Here is a 23,595-nt window from a genome sequence, read left to right as displayed (position 1 = left end):
TCAAATTTTAAAAATCAGATTATCGGAACATGGTTTATAATGTAACGATGTATTTTAATTAAAATCGTAGAATCGGAGAATGATTTCTAAAGCATCCAAGATAAAATCGTAGAATCGGAAGAATCAGAGAATAGGAAAATAATTTCAAAAACATCTAACGAAGACTTCAATCATAAAATAGGTAAAAATCTTAGGGTGCGTTCGATTGACCGTATTCCGGAATAGGAATACGTGGAATAGAAGAGAAAAAGTCCTTCGTTTTTACGGAGATTCACATTAAATTGTCAAACACCTGCTAACATGCTATTTTAAACATATCTTTATTATCCTTGTTGCTTCAAAACGCTAAACATACCGTTTTAAATCATCACTCCAAGTATTCTTATTCCGGAGTTGGGTCAATCGAATGCACCCTTAGTGGTAAATCGGAGAATAGTACCCCCGGCTAAATCGGTTCATACTATTCTACGATTTAGCGATAATCGCACTGCTCTTTACCACAGCGGAAAGATCTATAATTGTAGGCTTGCTACTTTTATTATATTTCAGTAGATTTTCAGCCATCTACGACAAAAAGATGGATGAAACGATTGTTTAGACCGACCGAGCGTCCAAACGATTGTTGCTGACACAATGTATTACTGGAACAGAGCGAGAAAGGAAAATTGAGGTTGGGAAAACAACCACCGCTGTTCGAAGTTTACTGAGAAACGATTTGGATGCATATGATTAGCATTTTAATGCGAGATAAACATGAGATCGAAAAATAATCAACCAATGAGATGAGTTCAGTTAGCAGTAAGGGGATTCCCCGGTTGAGTAAGCAACGATCAGGTGCATTCTTTTCCACTTACTCTTTTAAAGCCTGCGTCGCAGACAGACTAAACCACCGGTATAGTCAGTCTGCGCAACGGTTCCGAAAAGCTTGTTCATACTTAACAAGACTAACAGGGATTTCTGTATCCCTTTCTGATTGGATAGATTCTTACGCGCTTTGTGATTCGACGTTCACTTGCTTGACAAGTCACGCATCCGTTATTTGGATGACAGAAATAGTGCTTTGCATTTCAACAGCCAAAAGGTCAAAACTGAAAACTGAGAAGGCGATGTTTAATACAGTGTGTATTTTGGGAGACACGAATGTCTTGGCATGCTAAGTGTTTATTTGCGGTTACCGTGAGCGGCTCCTAAAACGTCGCGTGCTTGCACTCGAATGCCCCGCGTGAGCTCCCGATCAACGCGCTGCGTTTTCTGAGCTACGAACATTTTTCGTAACTTGGTTTTTCTGATCCTATGGTGTGTAGGAGCAATTCTAGAATGCCCGGCCATATGGAAAAGCCTGCATTTCTGTGGGAAAGCAATATAGGATGCCATTTAGTGTTATAGCGGGAGAGATCTTTGTCATATCTTCGTACTGTTTTTAACTTGTCATGGCCATACTCCTGAATGGACTCAGAAAAATTCTTTGACTTTTGCCATTTAAGATTCAATAAACATTCATCGTGCTGAATGCTATTGTCTTCTGCAACATATACTTGCGGTGTTAAATGTTGTGAAAGGTTGTTTATCAAGCGTGAACAGATACGAGCTCCAAAGAAAGTTAAAGTTTAGCCAAGATGAAAGCTCCGTAAAATCAAGTCGAAAAGTCAACGCAAGTCAAAAGTCAACGCAAATCGCTGGGACAGGTTTTTCTGTTTTGAGTTCTCCTTGAGTATTTTATCTAGTGTCGGTGGTGATTCAGACACTTTTTCTTGTTCTTGCGATCAGTATCAAAACATTTGTAAATCATACGACTGCGCTAACTGAGTCACTGAAATCAAGCGATCTTACTGTTTGCAACGGCTGTGAACAGGGATTCTTCAAGCTTTAAAGGGAGCTCCTGATCAACGCAGGGCATTTCATAAGCTAAAGACGTTTGTTAAAACTTTGGTTGTGCTAATCCTGTAGTGGAAATTTCGCTTATGTTGGAGCGATTCTGAAATGCCCGGCCATGTGGAAAAGCCTGCTTTTCTCTAGGAAAGCAATGTCGAATGCCATTTAGTGTTATAGCGGAAGAGATCTTTCTCATATCTTCGTACCGTTTTTAACGCGTCTTGGCTATACTCCTGAATAGACTCAGAAAAATTTTTTGTATGCCCATTATTGTTGAACCATAGCAATATATGGAATATATTATATTCCATATATTGCAATGGTTCAATAATGCGCAGCCAAAAAAAAAAAAATTCCTTTACGTGCTTCCTTTGTCATTAACCCTTTGATTACTATCTGGCCAAATACGTCCACCTTTATCCACGGTCCCATCTACCCCTTGTGACGTCATCACTTTTAACGGTCAGGAACAGCTTTGTTCACTAACTTGTGCAGGGAGAAGAGATCTTTCAAACTATACCAGAATGAGCACAATTGAGTCAAGGAAACTGGAGAAACGGCCAAAAAAAACATGTAACACTGACCTGAAAATCTCCATGAAAAGCTTGCTCCATTACCCACCTACCTTTCTGAGCACCTAATTCTAAGATGATGAAAGGTTTCTCAGAAACTCTTCCCACCAAAATAAAGCCTACCAAATGCCCAGCAAGTTCAAAAAAAAATGAGGCAAAGAAAGCGAAAAGAGAGGGAAGGAGAGAAAGCGAAAAGTGAAAGTCGAAAGTGTTGTGCTACTTTTAAACCCAAAAACTATGTCGAAATTTTGTTTTCTGCGCATGCCCGAACTTTGTAAGCGCTTATTTTGCACCTGGTTGAAAAGGCCGCGGAGTGTACAACCTGGGAACGGGCTTGTAGGGAGATTTAGCTCTTAAACAGCACGACAGTGACCAAAAAACCCCTCAACTAGCTTCAAAACGTGTTTTTCGGCCAAATCCCTGGTAGCCAAAGGGTTAATGTATAATATATTCCATATATTGCTATGGTTCAATAATGCGCAGCCAAAAAAAAATTCCTTTACGCTTCCTTTGTCATTTATGTGCCAACCAGAGCAAAAGAGGCCTGAGCAACCCATGCCTTTCAGTACTCAAGTAGATAGAGTAGCGCCAGGTGCGCGTCCGTTGTGGAGGCTTTCAGAGCTGAACATTGAACCATCTAAAACAAACAATCGACTTAGAGGTTCAACCGATTCGTAAACTTAACAGCATACGAAGAATTATCCGTAGGGAGAATATGGCCAGATTTTACAGGTACGAGTTATTATTCTTGTCGTGCACATTTCAATAAATGCAACTGGTCATCAAATTTTACAGAATCTCAGCTTTTCAAATCTCACTTTTTTAAAATATTACGTCAGGTTAAAAATCTTTCGGCGGTTCGCGTGCTTGTTTCTGGGATTGTACGTGTGTTACTTGTGTTGTGTCACTTAATAAGTTGTGGTGTTTGTTTGATCTGTCGTTTATTTTCGCTGGGGTGAGTGAAACAAAACGAAATAGAGCTTCTGAATTAACAATTAACCTGTTACTTATTTGCGTCACTAATGTATTCTAATATATTATCTTGACAACGCGATCATCAATAAACAACTGTTATTTCAATTCTTACTGCAAAACGTCTATTCGGATTTTGATTTTCGCTACTTAAGTGGAAACAGTAGATTCCTTTATGCTTTAATTAGAAAATGTACTTCATGGTTTCATCACTAAACAGATCGATGGCATACGTTAGTTTTGCCACAGCGGAGAGATCTGTTGGTTTGCGGCCACTTCTACAGCTAAGTATTTTCAGTCAATTTTCAGTCATCCACGACAAAATGATAACTGAAGCTCGATAGGATAAGTCACTTTTGATCATCCGATGACTCTGGTTTACACTAACCCTGATTTTATTTTATCTTCTATCTTGCTTATAACAATGGCAAAGGGATTGTTCTGTTTTGTTGGGATGGAAAAAAAGTGTATACTTCACTTGAAAGAGTGACATGTTCTCTCCTTATCTCTTCACACGCGCTGGCTACGAAAAGATGATGTTACACAATATGCACACGCTAACTGAGTCAAGGATTATTTAATTTGAAGAGGGGTGGAAATGTGAAAGCTTAACGCTCCCAGTTTATAGCCTCCGTTTTTGGGACTGATTTTCCAACTTCCCTTTGTGGATTCACAGCCATTATTTAAAAATACACCGTATTTTGAAGTCTTTATTTACATTTCTTCGAAAACCAGATGTTATGAAAAAAATACATTAAAGTACTTTTTATATGTAAAACAGCCAATGAAAAATGAAAAAAAGAGAGACAGTTAAAACGCTGCCGAACGAAATACGTATAGACAGGGTAAGATTCAAATTTTAAAAATCAAAGTATCGGAACATGATTTATAATGTAACGATGTATTTTAATTAAAATCGTAGAATCGGAGAATGATTTCTAAAGCATCCAAGATAAAATCGTAGAATCGGAAGAATCAGAGAATAGGAAATAATTTCAAAAACATCAAACGAAGACTTCAATCATAAAATAGATAAAAATCTTAGTGGTAAAACGGAGAATGGTACCCCCGGCTAAATCGGTTTATACTATTCTACGATTTAGCGATAATCGCACTGCTCTTTACCACAGCGGAAAGATCTATAATTGTAGGTTTGTTGCTCGTATTATATTTCAGTCGACAAAAGGATAGATGAAAACGATCGTTTAGACCGACCGAGCGTCCAAACGATTGTTGCTGACACAACGTATTACTGGAACCGAGCGAGAAGGGAAAAGTTAGGTTGGGAAAAGAACCACCGCTGTTCGAAGTTGTCCGAGAAACGATTTGGTATTAAGAACGTCATACTCGTGTCAATGCATATGATTAGCATTCTAAAGCAAGATAAACATGGATCCAAAAATAATCAACCAATCAGATGAGTTCAGTTAGCAGTAAGGGGATTCCCCTATTGAGTAACCAGCGATCAGGCGCATTCTTTGACACTTCTTCTTTTATAGCCTGCGTCGCAGACAGACTAAACCACCGGAATAGTCAGTCTGCGCAACGGCTCCGAAAAGCTTGTTCAGACTTTCTGTGTCCCTTTCTGATTGGATAGATTCTTACGCGCTTTTTGATTCGACGTTCACTTGCTTGACAAGTCATGCATCCGTTATTTGCATGACAGAAATAGTGCTTTGCATTTCAACAGCCAAAAGGTCAAAACTGAAAACTGAGAAGGCGATGTTTAATACAGTGTGTATTTTGGGAGACACGAATGTCTTGGCATGCTAAATGTTCATTTGCGGTTACCGTGCGCGGCTCCTAAAACGTCGCGTGCTTGAACTCGAATGCCCCGCGTGAGTCAGAAGCAGCGACATTTCAAGTGTAACTGAAAGACCGACATCATTTAACTCCGCTGCAAAAAGGCAGGTTTCAATAGGCCTGTTCTATTATTTTCAGTTTTTGCGTGATTTCAGATCATTCGAGCATGTTCACGGCAACTTCGTAACATCTTCTACGACAACGAAGATTCTCGAATCAAGACATGAACGCAGTTAACCACCAAATCGAGAAGGCTTTTGCTAACCTTCAGCGCTCGAAAACAACCTTCAAACCAGTACCGTCCGACGGTTGTAAGGCCAGACAAGCTACTCACACACTTCCAGCAGCACTTTGCAGCACCGCCACTTCAAAGTACACCCGCTGCTCTCATCTCACAACCTCCGCCGCAATTTATTGCCAGCCTACAGCAACTTTCAGTACAAAATCCGGTAAACCACAATCCACCAACTTTAAACGAGGTTTACAACGCCTCTAAAACGGCAAAAACCGTAAACCCAGTAGTGATATCCCGAGCGAGTTCCTGAAACACGCCCGAGACTGCCGTCAGTTTCTACAGCAGCTGTATCTGCTAATTCTCGAGGTCTGGCGCACTCGACAGGTACCTGAAGAATGGTCATTTTCGAACCTGAACTGCTTGTGAAAACGGAAAAACCCACGTTCATGCCCGACCACGAAGCGCGGACTGAGCGTTGGATAGGCAGTTTGCAAGCTTACGATATCGATCATACTACACCGGCTTGAACACTGACTTCGAGTGCGAATACACGACCATCAAAACGGTTTTGTGCAGGACAAATCAACAAATGACGGAATTTTTCTACTCAAACGGTCACAGTCTCTGGAGCAAACCGGGAGCCACTATTTACTTAATTTGTTGACTGCAGCGCGGCTTTTGACAAATTTTGTCGAAAGACAATGTTTGTCTGCGTACGAACGCGTTTTCCACCTGACCAGGACCTACCATGGATGGATATTCTCGAGCATCTCTACAGTCGAAGTTGCTGCAGATTCCCGAAGGCTGGACCTACAGCAACCAACATACTCCACAACTAGTTGTACGAGGCAGGGAGGGCCAGAGAGGCCAGTACTATTTTCACTCCTGTTGGACGTATGCATGCGAGATTTTATGGAACGCGCACGGGCTCTCGACATTGATTTTTTCACATACCGTTACCGAATTCACTCCCTGCGGAAGGGGTGGTTTTAAGCACTGCGTAGCCGCGTAGCTCTTCTTTCCTTACTAACATATTCTAGGGGGAGGGGTGGTATTAAGCATTGCGTACGCGTAGCCGCGTAGCCATCACTTTTCAAGATCCGTTTTGGAGTGGCGGGGTATTCAGTAGTTACTCCACTTCAACGGCTTACTGTATTTCGGGAAACGAAACTAAACGAGTTACATCTACGAAAAGTGTTAACGGAAGCGAAGAAATAAGTCAAATATTTGCGAATTTGCAAAATCAGCATTTCCGATGTTTTATATCGCACACCAAACTGTTGTGATACTATGCTTGATGAGTTCCATTTCGTTTCGCAGAATACAGTAAGCCAATTCAACAGTACAGCTTCAAATAATTGAGTATTTAATTCAAGTGAATTAATTAAGATATCAAAGACAACACATTTCATAACTGACAGCAGTGCCAGTAAGGCTCGATTTCCGCCGCTCACTGGAGTTCGAGTATTCTCCTCGAGAGAGATTCTCGAGAGAAACGAGTGTGGAGCTTAGCGACCGTGTCCTCTGGTGAAACAAAGTTCTCGTGCTCGGCTGTCAAGGAGACAGGCAGATGTCACATTTTTGGTTTGTGGGTAGAAATGAAAATTCTACAGTGATCGTTATTCAACCATCTCCAAACAACGATAATCAAGTTGAACCGATTTATAAAAATAAGAGCACCTTCAGATTCAGGCAAAAAGGGTATGGCCAGTTTTTTAAGGTAGGATAACTTTTAATTCTCATGACACAAGTTTCAACTTCTGTGGATCCTTTTTTTTTTTTAATGTGCCTTTACCACTAAAGCTATTCTGACAAAGGTCCGTATTTCTTGAATATAGCTGTGAAATGAAAGCCAGAAATTTAATTACCATCGCAGTTAGATAACTTCCCAACTACGTAGTAGTTGTGAGCAAGCCTGAGAAAAGATTTACGCTAACCTGTCAGAATTCAACAAAAAAAACATATAGCACAGATGAATTGCTACTCATGTCCAGGATTGAAATAATTAGTTTAGATAAGCGCAGATTTTGATAAGCGTCTCCAAGTGTCCCGTTAAGTCCAAGCGTCAACTATGTATTTACATCAATCCAGTGAACATTACCTTTCGTATTTATTTGAAAGTTAGGGTAAACGCAACATTTTGTGTTTACTTGAACAGTAAATTTAATGGTATACTTTGCCAAGGATATATTTTTAGATCGAAGTGAGGTCACAAGTGATGACAGATCAAAGTCTGTATGCATCTAATTAAGCGCACTCCAGAAAATATCAGATTTTCTAATAATATCGCCTCTCTTGATATAACGACTGAGCGCTCTGATTGTCTAATATTACGAATTAATATGCGGATTTAGCAGATCTTAGCAGCATGACATCAAATTTCAGTTTGAAAAAACAATGTTCTGTTTGGGACAGTAATGAAAACAGGTGACAGGTCAAGCGAAATATCGCTATTCAATCGGACTTTTCAAGGCTTTGATTTTTGAGAATCTCGACGAAATTTACTCCACCAAGAAGAGTATAAAGCCCTGGCCAAACGGGAAATGTTTGACGACCAAATATCATCAAACACTGTTTGGTGATCAAACATTTTACCGTTTGGCCACCTTGTTTGATGTTTGATGATCTTTGATCGTGTTTGAACTCCATCAAACATTCGATCAAACAACATCAAACATTTCTTTTGTTTTCATGTTTGTTTGGTGATGTTTAGCGGTTCGTTTGGCCAGGGCTTCAAACATCAACACGTTTGATCACCAAACAATGTTTGATGATGTTTGGTCGTCAAACATTTCCCGTTTGGCCAAGGCTTAACCGTTTGTTGATCAATCAGTTATTTTCAACTGGTTTAATGCGACGTCTTCAACTTGCACAAGCTCCTCATTCAATTGAAAGTGTCAATGGAGCAAACTTTCTCTAGCTATTATTCATATTCTTGCGACACCGTTAGGCGTTACATTCCGTTTTAGACAAGGTGTTTCGCTATTTGAAGAAATCACGAACACACTGTTTCGTTCTCTCTCCCTCTGATTGTTTGCTGTCTTGTCTCAACCTTTCTCTGATTGCGGATGCGTTCACCATCTCGCTATAATCTAATTATAATTAAACACGACAGAAATAGCCGAATCCCGTAGTGTACAAAAAGGCTTCCACCACATATTCAACTGCGTCAATTATTACGGTTGCCTTGCAAACGGAGCTCAATGGTTAGATGATAAGTATCCATGTGACCCAGGCAGTATCATATAGAATTTATTCCGGCGGTACTGGATCTCAAAATTGTGATCGTTGTCGCAGCTGAACGACGGTGACCCAAAATGTTTCGTATGTGGTTAAATGTATTTCTTGTCACCAGTAGCTCCTGACTAAAGTAATTCTCTGGTATTGTTACGTTGCGGTTGTACAGATCAAACCATACAAACTGCGGATATGAAATCAAGTGAAGCCGGACGGGGAACTGAAAACGCATACAATCAAAGTCGATTTCTTCTCCTTACCATCGCGAAAGTTAAAACTGTCAGACAATGCTCTGCCCATCTTTCGACGTACAATTAATATAATGAATAGAACAAAATACTGATGGGTGAAGTTAATTTTTATACCAACAAAAGGAAGCATTAACATTACAATGATCACTGATTACACCTCTTTAACGGATGCGCATGATCGCGGTCTGCTCTGAATCAGAACAGGAGAGTAAAAGCACTTACTCTAGTTTTCGGTCAACTTCAGTTGTCTCTTGAGTCAAAACACTGACAGTTGTTACCTCCCACTCCAATGACCCTACACGGTTGACTAAATGTATGTTATTCTTTTCAGTTGCGCTCATTTCAGTGTCGTTTTCGAAATAATCATTTTCACTGTCATTTTCGACATTTATGTGAGCTTTTGTTCTTTTGTGAGCCTTCACTTTTCACTCACTCACGTGAGTTACATGGGCCATTCGACCAATCGGGTGGTAGTAGTAACTCCAAATTCTCACTACATGAGAGAGCGGAGTGATATATATATTTCAACGGAGGATGATATATATCGGACACACACAAATTAGCGTCTTCACAATTTTGTTAAAAGCAATTGCATATCATTCATTGGAAGGTTATGGCCAAGTTCAGGTAGGAATTACTGTCGATTTTCGGGGACCCTATCACAATGAACTAAATGTAGACCTAAGGTATTATAGACTATCAAGTTCACTATTTTTTTCAACCTTTAAATTAAACCAGAGCGCAAGTCATATCAGCATGTCCAAAGAAAAAAATTTAAGGCGTCGAATTTTTGTATGCCATAGTGACTTTCGCTTGAACGTGAACCAGTTATAGTGAAGACAGCATCTGGTGTTCCCAGTTAACGTGGTGTTAGAAAATTTTTAATAAATTCTAAGTAGTAGTTTTGTCGTGATTATTGGAAATATCTTCGTATTTCAGTATGCCATATTAACTTGGTGATAATTTCGTGGTTACCTTTTTTTATCTGAATGTCTTGGGAGGTCCTTCTGATTTTCAAATATTTAGAGATTTTCGATTAAAACAACTCAAACAACGGTTTGGATCTTCGTGTGCATTTTTTCTCGGAAAGGAACAAAAAATCCTATGCGTGGGTACGATTGCTGTCAGTCTGTGTCAATGAGTATTATTTCTCACTGCGTTCTCCACACTACCGTGACCGGCGCAGACAGATTACTCGTGTCATTTACTTTGTAAACTAACGATTTGACCACAGATTTAATTAAGGGCTGCACAGTTTCACCACAAACAAATTAGTCAAAAGTTCTTAAAGAACGAGGCATATAGAATTAGATTAAATAGTTATTGACGAAACAAGCAAGGAGACGGACAATCGGGGGAGTGACTTTGACCCTCAATGCAAAACAGTGAAACCACAACAAAAGTTGTTGTGTTGAACAACAAAAGTTGTTGTTGTTGGTGAAACGACAACAAAAGTGAACAGAAACTGATGGTCACGACAAACCAGAAAAACAATAAACTTGAATTATTTTACTATTGATTGCTTATTTTTCCCTGTACTTTTGAAACCCAGCAATAATTTCGTTATATGAAAGATGGTTTGCAGATGTAGAAAACTTTAAATCTGTTTAATTTCTCAAGCAAATTTAGGCATGGGCCCCAACTTGGTCCCAAATTAGTGCACAAATAAGTACGGGGTGGCCTAACTTCTGAAGGTTTAGTAATAACAATCTAAGATTTTTGCAGACTAATTATAACGTCACAAAAGTTTTTGTATTGATGTAGATGACGTATGCAAATGAGGTCGTGTCTTGCAACGGCCTCAAAACTCAAAATAAAAAACGGCAACAGTTTATGCTAAAATCTCTTTCACTTCGCTACTATTAAATTAGTCCAAATGGTAAAAGAAAACAAACTGTGCTTGGCCTTCGTTGAATATGTCTTTAGTTTTGGAAATTTACGGCATTTTGCACTAGTGCCCAGTCCCCTATGGAAAGTGATTTCTTTTTTTCGGACATTCATTTGAAATTATCTTGAAATGTCCAAGCACAGAAATGATTTACTCAATAGTGTCAACATCATAAAGGTAAATCCAGCCACCAGAAAATGATAAAAAGTGTTGCCGTTTAGCTGAGAAGATTTATGTGCTAAAAATAACTTTGACATGTCTCGTGATAATATATCATCCTATGTAGGAGTTAAGGTTTCACATCTTATTGCTGTAGTCTAGTAGGGAGATGGGCTTCCTATGCACCCATATGATATATTTTTCTAACTTGCATTTTTGTAATCCTCAAGATGTCTAGTAAGCATGTTTGTATGTTCCTGTCTCGAAATATTGTCCCAAGGCCTCGTTTGCGCGGCCTTCACGGCGGCCATCTATAGGAAGTCTATAATGGACAATCACCTTTGATCCTGACACCTAACAGTGTACTTTTTCCACAAACAGTCAATCAAAAATGTTTTTTTTAACTTTTGGATAAATTAAAACTCCAAAAATATGTCAAATGTGGAAAATGTACAATTAAAATTAAATTAAAACAAAAAAAATGGGGATATATTGGATAATCTTTTCCAGAAAAAGAAACAACCAGCTTTTTAAATTTTTTTTTCAAAAAAGCTGCCAGGAATCCCCAGTAAATTTAGAGCGAATGGGAAGGGGAATGGTGTCGGGCATGGTGTCGGGCATGGTGACTAAAGACACGGCGCACGCGCAGTAGTTCTCATTAAATCCAATATGACGACGTACGTGAGTTCTTGTTTATGATTCTTAAAGAACTGCACTTATAAGGCTGTAAACCGCTTGAATACCGTTCAAGAAAACGCAGTGTTAGAATTCAAAAGAGATGAAACGCAAAAGTAATCACACTGATGGACAAGAAGTTCTTCGAAAGCATCCTGCTGCTGGTTGTATTTTACATGTGAGTGGTACTCAGGATGACGATTTTACTTCATTCAGTAATGTTAAGTGATCTGCCACTGAGAAGCTCTCTCAACTTCCTAATATTCGTCACAGGCGACTTATGCAACCTCCGGATTCGCCCAATCGCATGGAGGATGTCTGTAATCAGATCCCAGGGACTCTTGCTGGTGAAAATTTGGAAGCCATAGGCTATCACCGAGGTTGTTACCAAACGTTTACTAAAGGCCAGGATCGTTTGAAGTGTAACATAACACCTGATGATAGAGCCTCAACAGCAACCTCTCCTGGTAAATTAACATTCTGGTCTGCCATTGGGCTGTTTCCTCCAAAATGTATTTTCTGTGAAAAGCTTGAACTGAAATCGTGTGAAAAGACAGAGCGATGCATCAAGTTCCCAGTGTTCAAGGACAAGGACGGGCTCTAAACGAGGCTACTTGGAAACAGATTGAGCCTCGAGCCCTTGAACTAGGTAATAGCCGTCTTCATAGCAAGGTGCAAGGCGAAGACCTGTTTGCGAGAGGGGCGCAGTTCCACCCGTCCTGTCGCAAATCATTTAATCTGAAGTACGCCAATAACCTGCGTGATACAGCTCGAGCCACGAACTGTGACAAAACTGATACAGATCAGGATCCCAAGGCATCTGCACATATGAAGGCATTCATTGCTGTACTTGACTACATTCAAGACTGTATCATTCATTGAGCAGAAGAAAGTCGTGTTGCTTGCATCTCTGCGTGTTCTCTACATCCAAGAGTTGGAGAAAAATGGCTTCGCCAATCCAGAGTACAGAGGTGAAAAGTTGAAAGCACGACTTGAGCACCATGCTATTTCTAAGTCAATCGCCTTTGCTAAGGTTAATCCAGGTTATAAAGGTTGTATCACCTATATCCTGGTCTACAGGGCTAGCATCTCCGTTGCAGATGCAGTAGCCTACGCATATAAGCTGGGGTCCAAAGACAAGTACGAGGATGTCGCTCTGCTCCTTCGCGGTTTAATCAAGCGCGCATTTAGAGAGTTAATGCCACTTCCATGGCCTCCTTTAGCCGACGATCTGGAAGTCAAGTCATCAGAGGAACTTATTCCTTCTGACCTTGTGAAGTTCCTGAACTATGTCATCTCTGGTGATGCAGATGTGTGTGAGAAGACTGCACGGATCGTCCCTCTCTATAGGCCAGGTATAACATATTCCTCGCCCATTACATTCTCAGCTATTGGTAACAGGTCATGCATTAAAATTATTATGGTAGTTTTATGTCATTCTAATTGTCTTTTTTTTCTCCGCTGTGCTGTAACGAAGGGAGAGTGGAAGTTGTCAAAGCACATCCTTCTTTGTACCACTGTATGACACCTATATCGCAGTAAGCAACTTACCACCATACTCTGTAGGCTGGGTCACTGTGAGACCTATGACTTCTGCTTGGAACTTGAAACTGCACTAGCCAAGGCCCTAGATGAAGTTTCCACTTCCCTCACTCCCCAGATCATTACCGGCGAGGGAAACGAGGTGTTTCATTTCGAGTGGGACAATATGAACAAAATAGCAACAAACATTCATGGCTCAAATGTGGTAAATAGTAAGGGTGGGATCATGATACAGGAAAGGAAACCCGGATTTGATGTCAGCAACAAAGACCAGACCCTCCCTGTATATAAACGGAGCGCAACACGATCCCTAAATGTCGATACACCCGAGACCCTGGCCCCAATGCACATCTACAGTCGGGTCGGGCTCAAATTTCCTAAGGGATCTGTGTTCTCTCCACCCACCGTTCACAGTAAAGTTTACTTAAAGTGCATTCAAGAATATCACGTCTGGTCACTTGCACGGGTAGTAAGGAGCAGTGGAGAGAAGCAACTTGTGCCAGGGTTTGGTGGCTGCATCTCAGCTACTGGCGTCAAGCCCACCCAAAAGTCAACTATTGACTGTTTCATTCCAATCAACCAGCCCTTTACAGAAGTCTCAGTGATCAAGGAGCTGCTAAGGCGGTCAGAGGTCCCTTCCCCTGATCTGGAAATTTCCAGATGAGTACAAGAAGCGTGTGATCATTCCAGGGCCGTTCCACACAGGAATGAATTATATGGGCATGGTGACAAGTAATAAATGCAGGGGCTCAGGCTACTGGGGCTGAGCTCGTCACCACTGGTTGCTTGAGTGGCGTGTTGAAGGGAAAGGCATATACTAAAGCCCTGTTCTGCCTGAAAACAGTTTGTGAAGCTAAGAAGAGGTTATTATTTGAGAGATTAGCTGAGGAGGAGAATGCCGAGGTCTTCAATCCTATGGCACTGCTTAATCTAATACAGATCTGTAATCACGAAAACCTCGACCTCGCATTGCAGGACCCCTCTACGCTCACCATGCTGAAGAAATACGCATCCTATGAAGACCGGGTGCGCAACGGTCACCTTGGAAAGACAGCCAGGTTCTGGCTGAGCGTGATAGAACATACACGTCTCATACTAAGGTTTCAGGATTCGGTGAAGACCAACAACTTTCCCCTTTCCACAGGTGTAACGGGGATATGGCTGACCTCTTTGTTGCATATGACGGGCCAGACTACTCAAGATAATTCACTTGTCAACTTGAAGCTTCTTAAGTCGCACTGATTTTGTTATCTGTGCATTTTTAGTAGAATAGTTACACACTTTCTATCTTATGGCCCTACACAGGTACTTGGTGTGGCTGGAGGTTTTCTTGACAAATATTGACAAATCTCATCCTGGAGCTAAGGAACTGCTTATGAAGGGTGGCATCGCAGTAGCACGGTCTTTAATACCCGGTGCTCTCAGCGCAGTCGACAAGACAATGGAGGAGACATTCATGAAGTTCTCTGGTACTGAAATACTATATTTGCTTATTTGGTACCTAGACTAAAGCTAACATGATAACCTTACTAAAAGAACAGTATTCTAAACCTTCAATGTCCGAGAAAATTAAGAAGAAAAAAAAAAGATCCGTCTAAAACCTAGGACAGGTAACTGTACGGGCCTTACTACAGAGGGACCTTATTATTGAAATATCTTTTAAGCGCAATAATAAAATCTAGCTTGTACCGTATGTTTTAGTCGTTCTAATGGATGGTTACGTAACTGTGGTTATGTTAAAGGTGGATTCGAAGGGCTCTTTTCCATATTCGGTGCTTACCAGCGGTGGTGCCGTACAACCTCAATTCGGGTTCAGTACTTTGAAAAGATACTTGAGATGTGTGGCCTAATCGATGAACCGGACTGCCCGAAAGCCGGAAAACACCGCGAGCTAGAGAGAGCCGAGATAAAGAAGTCAGAGGATGCAGTTCAAGGTACCATCTCTGCTATACGCAACTTCAATCCTTTCTCCTTAGTCGACAAGGACCACCTCTACAGCCTGGCATCTGGTGATCCTGTTTCTTCAGAGGTGGAGTTGGATGTGCTCCGTGCTGAAGCAGTTGGTAAAGAGGCCAAGGAACTCTTTATACGAGATCGGTTCATGAAGGGCTGCTCTGAGACGCTGTTCTTTGAGCCAATCACTTGGTAGAAGCTGAAAACCATGGAGGATCCTAACAAGACAGTCAAGCTGCCTCATAGGGAAAGGTATGTGACTCCAAATTCCTACTATAACTACAATTTAACACTGTTTTATGATATTTAAACTTACAACAGTTGTAAAACGTTGCTCGCTTGATTTTTTTGCAGGTTATCCAGTACCGTGCGCAAAGTGACCTCGCTTTCATGTTACTCATCAAGTCTCAGCATCTCAGTTGATGATCTCATTGACCTTGACGAGCTGATGCGGTACTCTCTCACCCCTGTCCCCCACAGCCTTGGCACAGCTAACAGTTTCTTCAATAAGACAAGCAAGGCTGCAATGCTTCATTATTTGATGGAAGACGCCCCTGAGGAAGTGCCCTATCCAACCGAGAGCCTTTACATCCATGATGGCAACGCACTTTTCCACGCCCTAAAGAACCTCCCACCAACGTTTGGTGCGATATGCCTTCAGGTGCTAGATCAGATGATGGCTAAGAAGAATTTTGTCTTCCCGACTGATTCATATCATGCTGACTCCATCAAGGCCCAGGAGAGACTTCGTCGTGGCTTCTCCCAGCGGTATATCATAGAGAGGCAGGCAACAAGGAAGCCTATTGACTTCAAACTATTCCTGGCAAATGAGGAGAATAAGCTACAGCTCTGTCAACTACTACGTCGGGTTTGGGTAAGCAAGGTGGCAGCCTCTCGGCTCGAGAAATGTGGGACTGCCGTGGTAGTGGTGGAAGGCATCTGAATAATCAGATGGTGATGCGAGTATATTACAATTTGTAGGCTTTGAACTATGGTCACCAAATGCGCATTGCTCCAATATTTAATCATAACTGGTACAATGACGAATTTCAGGTGACGGTATAGACGGACACACGAGTTGTACTATATCTCAGTTATGCTGACAAGCTTCGGGTACAAGTCAGCTGTGATAAGGACACCTGACTCCGACATATTCTTTATCCTCCTACATTATGTTCACTTCATCCCACTCACCATCTACCTCAATACTGGATCTGGGAAACATCGTCAAATCATAAACGTCAGTGAATTATCAGAATCCAAGGGAGCTGACTATTGTTCTACGGTGCTCGGTCTGTACGTGTTCACCGGGGAAGATGTAACTAGTGCGTTCAAGGGCAAGGGTAAAGTGGAACCTCTGAAAAAGCTGCAAAATCATCCTAGGTACCATGCTGCGTTTAGGTGATAGTGTCCTTTATATGACAGCTTCAGTATAACGTATAGTTCCGCATAGTAATAATCGAACAGATTCTGTAATCTTACCAGTGTTGTTATTGTTGTTGGTGTTTTCTTTATAGAAAACTCGGTGACCAGTGGTCTGTAGATCAAGAAGTTACGGATGAGCTTGAGGCATTTACGTGTCTGATGTATGGCCACGCCCGGGAAAAGTCTGTTAATTCTGTTCGCAGTATCATGTTAAGGAAGATGGTAGGGGAGAACGAGGAACTCACAACCAAATCTAAAGTGGATCTCTCCCGGCTTCCACCTTGCAGAGACAGCCTTATCCCACACATTTCCAGAGTGAATTACCGCCTTGCCAACTACAAACGAGCTCACAAGGCGATCTTTTTGCGCCCCAATCCCTACGATCCAGGGCAAGGCTGGGAAAAGACCGAGGAAGGTGTTTTAGAGCCTGTGTGGTCATGTGATCCTGTACTTCTCACTTCCCTCATTGACTTGCTACAGAAAACCGCTGAGGAGGCGAAGGAGATTTCAGAAAAGGAAGAGGAACAAGAAATTGACTATGAAGAACTTCTTAGTGATGATGAGTACATTTAAAGATTTAAACAGTGATACAATTAATAGTTCCTGTGCTGCTTGGCCTTTTTCACACTATAAGAGAATAATAGTATAATAGCTTTATTGGTATTGAGTGATTGCGACTTAGTGAATTTTTTTGCTTAGATTTCTAGCTGGACTCGGGAGAATCCTCATGCTTAATCAGGAGGTATTAATTTTGGAAACTCCAAAGAGTGAATAAATAGACGTTTCATTTATAAATTGAGACGGATATTTCGAAGTATAATTGACATTTTTAAGATTCTGAGAGTAAATTATACATTGTTTCACTTAAAATGTATCTATCTTGTTAACGTCATGGAAATTAAACTTTGAACGTATTTCCTATGGCAAAATCATACTGAAACAAGGGTTATTTACCTCTTTTCACGTCCAGTTCAAAGGCGATTGTTGATTATAGCTTTCGTCTGAAATCCAAGATGGCCGCAAAGATGACCGCCATGAAGGCCGCCAAAACGAGGCCTTGGAACAATATTTCAAGATGGGAGTATACAAATTTGTTTACTAGAAATCTTGAGGGTTACAAAAATGCAAGTTAGAAAAATATATCACATGGGTGCATGGGAACCCTATCTTCCTACTCGACTACTGCTAACGATGTCCCATAGTTATTTCGTGTTATATAAAATGGATCAATAGTTAGACCACCCCCTCACTTGTTTTCATTAAATAGATACGCGCCCAGGCCTTAATTTACTTGAGTTCCTCCAGCAACCTTAATAGAATATTATTCAAAGTAAACATGTTAATCTCGAAAGGGTTTTCGGCTGAGCTCGAGAGCGGCACGTCAGCTCATGATTCCCTAAAATAGGTAACCGGAAATAGACAAATACAGCTGATTTTTCCCCTTACAGATTTCTTTTGAGTTTCAAACAAAAACATTTTAAATAATATAAGTTAGCATGCAAAAATGATAAAACTTACAGTCCGGAGGCAGAGATAGAAAGGAATGAAGATGAAAAATCAGGAAAAATGAGTTTACAACTTTATTAGCATTTACGTATGTGACACCGCCAATTCGAGTCCGCGCACAGATGGAGCTACAGGCCGACACAAACGGATTTAATCGACTATTAACCGTTTCTGCAAAATTTTCATAGTCTTTGTGAATAGGAGATGTATGTTTATATTCCAGCTATATAATATTTCCAAAAAAAAATATTATTCTGAGAATCTGGCAAACAGATTTTGTTGAATTATGATATGAAATATTTTAGAGATAATTTCTCACATGATCTGGTATTGCTCTATGGGAAATTTCACCGTCATGTTGTTTTCAAAATTAAAAGACAATATACCGGTATGTTAAAAAAAAATGCCTTATTACGTTGCCATGGTAACGGTGCTCTTGTGTCAAAACACTGACAGTTGTTACCTTCCACTCCAATGACCCTACATGGTTGACGAGCGTTTGTTTCTTTGGGAGCTCAGTTCTCTCTTCACTCATCTCACGTGAGTTACATGGGCTAAGTTTAGAAAGTGCCTCGCGATCGATGCAATTTTTTCATTCGACCAATCAGGTGGTAGCCGTAAATCCAAATTCCCACTTCATGAGATAGCGGAGGATGGTGTACGAAACACAAATTAGAGTCTTGACAATTTTATGATATATATTAAAAGAAATTGCATGTCATTCATTGGAAGATTATGGCCAGGTTCAGATAGGAATTACTGTCGATTTTCGGGGACCCTATCACAATGAACTAAATGTAGACCCCTAAGGTATTATAGACTATCAAGTTTACTATTTTTTCAACATTAGTATTAAACCGGAGCGCAAGTCATATCAGCGTGTCCATTGGAAAAATTTAAGGCGTCGAATTTATGTATGTCATAGTGACTTTCGCTTGAACGTGAACCAGTTTCAGTGAAGACAGCATCTGGTGTTCCGAGTTAACTCGGTGTTTTAATCAATTCTAAGTAGTAGTTTTGTCGTGATTATTGGAAATCTCTTCGTATTTCAGTATGCTATAGCAACTTGGTGATAATTTCGTGGTTTTTGTATATTACTTCCCCACCGACGCAGCACCACAATTTCTTTGAAAACTAACCCCTTCAAAGGATAAACTTGAATTAATTTACTATTGATTGCTTATTTTTCCCTGTTCTTTTGTACCCAGCAATAATTTCTTTATATGAAAGATGCTTTGCGGATGAAGAAAACTTTACATCTGTTTAATTTCATCCAGCAACCTCAATAGAATATTATTCAAAGTAAACATGTTAATCTCGACAGGGTTTTCGGCTGAGAGCGGCGAGTCAGCTCATGATATTCCCTAAAATGGGTAACCGGAAATAGACAAATACCGCTGATTTCTGTCACCTTTCTTCTGATCGATTTCTTTCCCCTTACACATTTCTTTTGAATTTCAAAGACAAACATTTTAAAATAATATAAGTTAGTATGCAAAAATGATAAAACTTACCGTCCGGAGGGAGAGATATAAAGGAGTGAAGATGCAAAATCAGGGAAACTGAGGTTACAAGATTAGCATTTACTTATGTGACACCGTCGTCAATTCGAGTCCGTGCACGGGTACATGGAGCTACAGGGCGACACAAACGGATTTAAGGTTACTGCAAACCTTTTGAGGTGCCTTCCTTCTTTCGTAAGCGCGTTGTTTTCGAAAATTCAGTAAACTATATATCACTGAATAGGTAACAAAATTAAGAATTGGAATATATGAACATTTTAAGTTTATTATGGCTTTCTTTGCGTGCGCGAAGGTTCAGAAGTTCACTTTGCACGCAAAACCAAACAAACTGCACTTTATAGGCTACCAAAGTGTGTCGGGCATTTAGGATCTTCCTATTGGTTTCCGAGAAAATAAACTTTGAAGTTGACCAATAGAAAATTTTCCGTTTCGCGACACACAGAGACGCGTCAACGTAAAAATATTTCGAATTTTTTTAAAAGCCGGACACTCTTTCGTGCACCAATATCCGACGACCATTTTGGCCAAATTTCGTAAAAATCCGACAAATCTACATACGGACCCTATAAATTCATTAGGAGCTATTCCTGGAAAAATAAACCCCGAGTTTTCAGCAGAGTTAGCCCTTGTCGCTAGAAGCGAGCCGAGTTTTCTTTGGTTCCTTGATAGAATCTTTCTTTTTTTTTAGGCCCGGTCTTTTTCTTACTTTTTACCCAAGCAGAACTTTCCCGTTTCGACTTCTCTCCTCGTTTCATGCGTTTCATGGCCTAGTAAGGATGATATCGCCTCACAGTTTCCTTTAACTTTTTTTTCCATTAGATTCTCATTCTTCGAACACCAATGTTCTTCAAATTCCCTTTTAACAGCTGATGGAAATTTGTCATGTAACACGAAACCTTTCCGCTGCTCACGGTACTGAACAAGAACCTAACATTTAGCAAAACAACATGAACAATATTAACCGGCTTTCGAAGCAATCAAGCATACACAATGATAGAGTGGAAAGTTCATGAATGTGTAGAAATATACAAAAAGGAATCACAAAAAAGTAAAACGTTGGAAACCGGTATGGATCCACCGGTGAAGACGGATTTGCCTACCTTTCTTTCAACCACGGTGTCCAGAAAAATCAGGAAAACCAAGGTTGAGGATAACTCATCTCCAGGTTCTCCCGGTGTTCCAAGATGGCGAACATGTCAAATTCCCGACCATGGGCGGCAATGCATACGTGTCAAAATCCCTACCCAGGGGAAGGCTCTCTGGGTCAATTTCCCGTAGATCAATCTACAGATTAATTGGTGTTTATTTCTTCAATCACAATAAAATGAATAAATAAATATTTATCTTGGAACGACAGCTTATCGTCGTGAGGAAATAAAGTAAAAATTTAGACAGCAGGTTTAAAACATATTATTCAAAGCCGATAAAACGCTATTGCAAATTTTAAAAAAAAGGATTATGGCAAATGGAGGTCAGAACAGCTTTTCACATTTTCAAAAATGCTAGGCCTTAGATATATACCGTGCTCATGTTTGATTTGAATCGTTACTTCTTAATCCGGCATCTAATTTTTCCGAAACCATTGGGCCGAAACACTATGTATACTGAAGCAAAAATCTTGACCTCAGGTCTAGTTACTCCCCGTTCCTTAAAACCACGTGGGACCACATGATTTTGTTATTGTGGCCTCTTGGTCTGCATTTTTCTTTTGGTGTTTTAATCGTTTTCTTTGTGTTGGACGAGACTAAATAAAACAAAATAACTAAAAAATAAATAAATAAATAAATAAATAAATCTAATGTACAGTAATACCAGCTGCGAGATTGTTTTTATCGTTACACTTAACAATTATCCTGCGAAATCGCGTGGAATATTGCCTGATGCTTAGCCGACGAAGCCGTAGGCGGAGTTGACTAAAATCAGGCAACTGATATTCCGCAAGCTTGAGCAGGATAATTGCTGTTTTTTATTCAACACATTGATGACAAAGCACAATTTTCTACGTTTATTGGATAAAAAAGCTGGAAAAACTACCAGTTTTCTCCGCGACACACAGGATAACTGTTAAGTACGCAAGACGAATACTGAGAGCGCTATGACCATATTTGGACATTATCACGTGTTGAGTAATAAATGTCACTAGCTGTCTTTATGTCATTAATAACTTTTCGTACTACATCACTGAGTCTCAATTACTTTAGTGTAAAAGGTTCCTTTTTATTTCACAGTTACCCAGATTTTGCAAATGTTGTCGCAGACTCAATTTACCCTGGTGACGGAGGAACTTGGCAGGCGACCGAACAGAACCAGCTTATGGGGACAGGTGGTTACCAAGCCAACGGGCTGAGCGACGCTGTTGTGTTAAGTGCTGCCCAGACGTCGACTACAAGGTCGAGCCAACCGAATCAACCCAGTGACCCAACTGGTGGACCAAACAACGGACTTCATCAGAGTAGCTCTGCTGAGAGAGGTGGAGCAACGAGCGACCGGCGGCTGGATGACATTGTTTCCAGAGTTCCCTCTGGTGAAGGTGCTGGTGCTCAGCGGATAAACGGGTTACCTGGTAACCATGGAGAGGAGCCTGTTGCTGAGGAGGCCAATGGATCAAGCGTCCACAGAGTACAACGTGCCTGGCAGTCATGTGAAATGAGCTACCTTGATCGTGCTAATGGAGGCAACTGTCGCCCGTATGGGGCAGCTGCAAGGGAGGCTCTGCCCTTCCCCGTCCAAGAAGATGTGACACACTTGCCTGTGCAGGAACAATGTGGTGTCCTGCCTGACGAACCCAATTTAGTCTCTTCTGTGGGGAACGCGGAAAAGCCCACAGTGCATCGCTGCAGTACAGAGGAGATAAAGCAATGGAAGCAACAACACACGAGGCAAGTGGCACATCTCAATTACCAATAATAAATAATAATAATAATAATAATAATAATAATAATAATAATAATAATAATAATAATAGGTCTGAGTGGAGAACAATTCAGAGAATAATCGTGCGAGAGATTTGCGTGCGAGGCCGATTTGAAATTGCGAGCACGATTACCCCTGAATTGTACGACACGAAATCCTATTACCAATTAATCGTAACTATTAGTTAACAAAATGCGAGAAAATCATAACAAAATTCGATAAGAAAAAGTCTTTGACTTCCTTTTTCTGTGAAAAAGTCAAAATTATATTCAATCTGTTTGGCAAACAGTTGGGAAACAGCAAGAAAGCGCAGGTGTCCAATTACAGGTATCCAATCAGGAGTTGTTCAAATTGGATACCTGCAATTGGACACCCACGTGATCGCGCACCAATTACGCGAAAAATCACAGAACCAATCAGATTCGAAAATTTTGTAAAAGTTACGTTAATAATAACAGTAATATTAATAATAATAATAATGATGATGATGATAAATAAATGAAGAGTAAAAAATGTCGAGAAAAAGCTAATTAAACTGAAACGTTAGCAAGTACTAAGATTATAAATTAGTTCATTTTTGACCGTAGTGCGGTCAAAACGTCGTAATTTATTATTTGTTTCAGTTGTTAAAAATCTTTAAGTGAAGTACAACGAGGAATTCTGCTACTTATGCCCAGACATGCTCGTTATCACCTGACACTCCAACACCGGCTGTGTCCGTTCAAGTCAGTCTAAGGGAGGGGTGGGGGGGGGGGGGGGCTGGCTCCGCCCTCCCTTATTGTAGTAAACACTTAGACTGACTGGAAAGGACACGTAGCCGGTGTTGAATGATAACGAGCATTTCTGGGAATATGTAGCAGAATTCCTCGAAAATCTCAGTTCTTGCTAACGTTTCAGTTATTTAGCACTCATTTTAACTGAAGTGTAAGGCTTTGCGTTATTTTTTGGTGAGGGCATATGCAGTTGTTTATTTTTACAAAAGGTAGTGATCCTCAATCAATCAATCAATCCATCAATTTATTAAAGGCATAGCGTGGGGTTGAGGTTGCCCTCAGTATCCGAACCAGAG

At 40.5% G+C, this 23,595-nt stretch overlaps 1 protein-coding gene and 1 pseudogene across 1 annotated transcript in view; both read left to right on the top strand.

Annotated features, from left to right (window-relative positions):
- LOC138009519 (TNF receptor-associated factor 6-A-like) overlaps positions 1-23,595 on the top strand; it is a 37,950-nt gene that overhangs the window by 10,778 nt on the left and 3,577 nt on the right. Inside the window, exon 2 of the mRNA XM_068856577.1 lies at positions 21,842-22,492. Coding sequence (XP_068712678.1) covers positions 21,842-22,492 — 651 coding nt within the window. The remainder of the gene's footprint in view (positions 1-21,841; positions 22,493-23,595) is intronic.
- On the top strand, positions 13,358-18,127 carry LOC138011172 (uncharacterized; annotated as a pseudogene).

Source organism: Montipora foliosa, chromosome 7 (genome assembly GCF_036669935.1).
Source record: "Montipora foliosa isolate CH-2021 chromosome 7, ASM3666993v2, whole genome shotgun sequence".
Lineage (NCBI taxonomy): Eukaryota > Metazoa > Cnidaria > Anthozoa > Scleractinia > Acroporidae > Montipora > Montipora foliosa.
The sequence above is the reverse complement of the archived record's forward strand: the minus strand, read 5'-3'. Positions and strand labels throughout refer to the sequence as shown.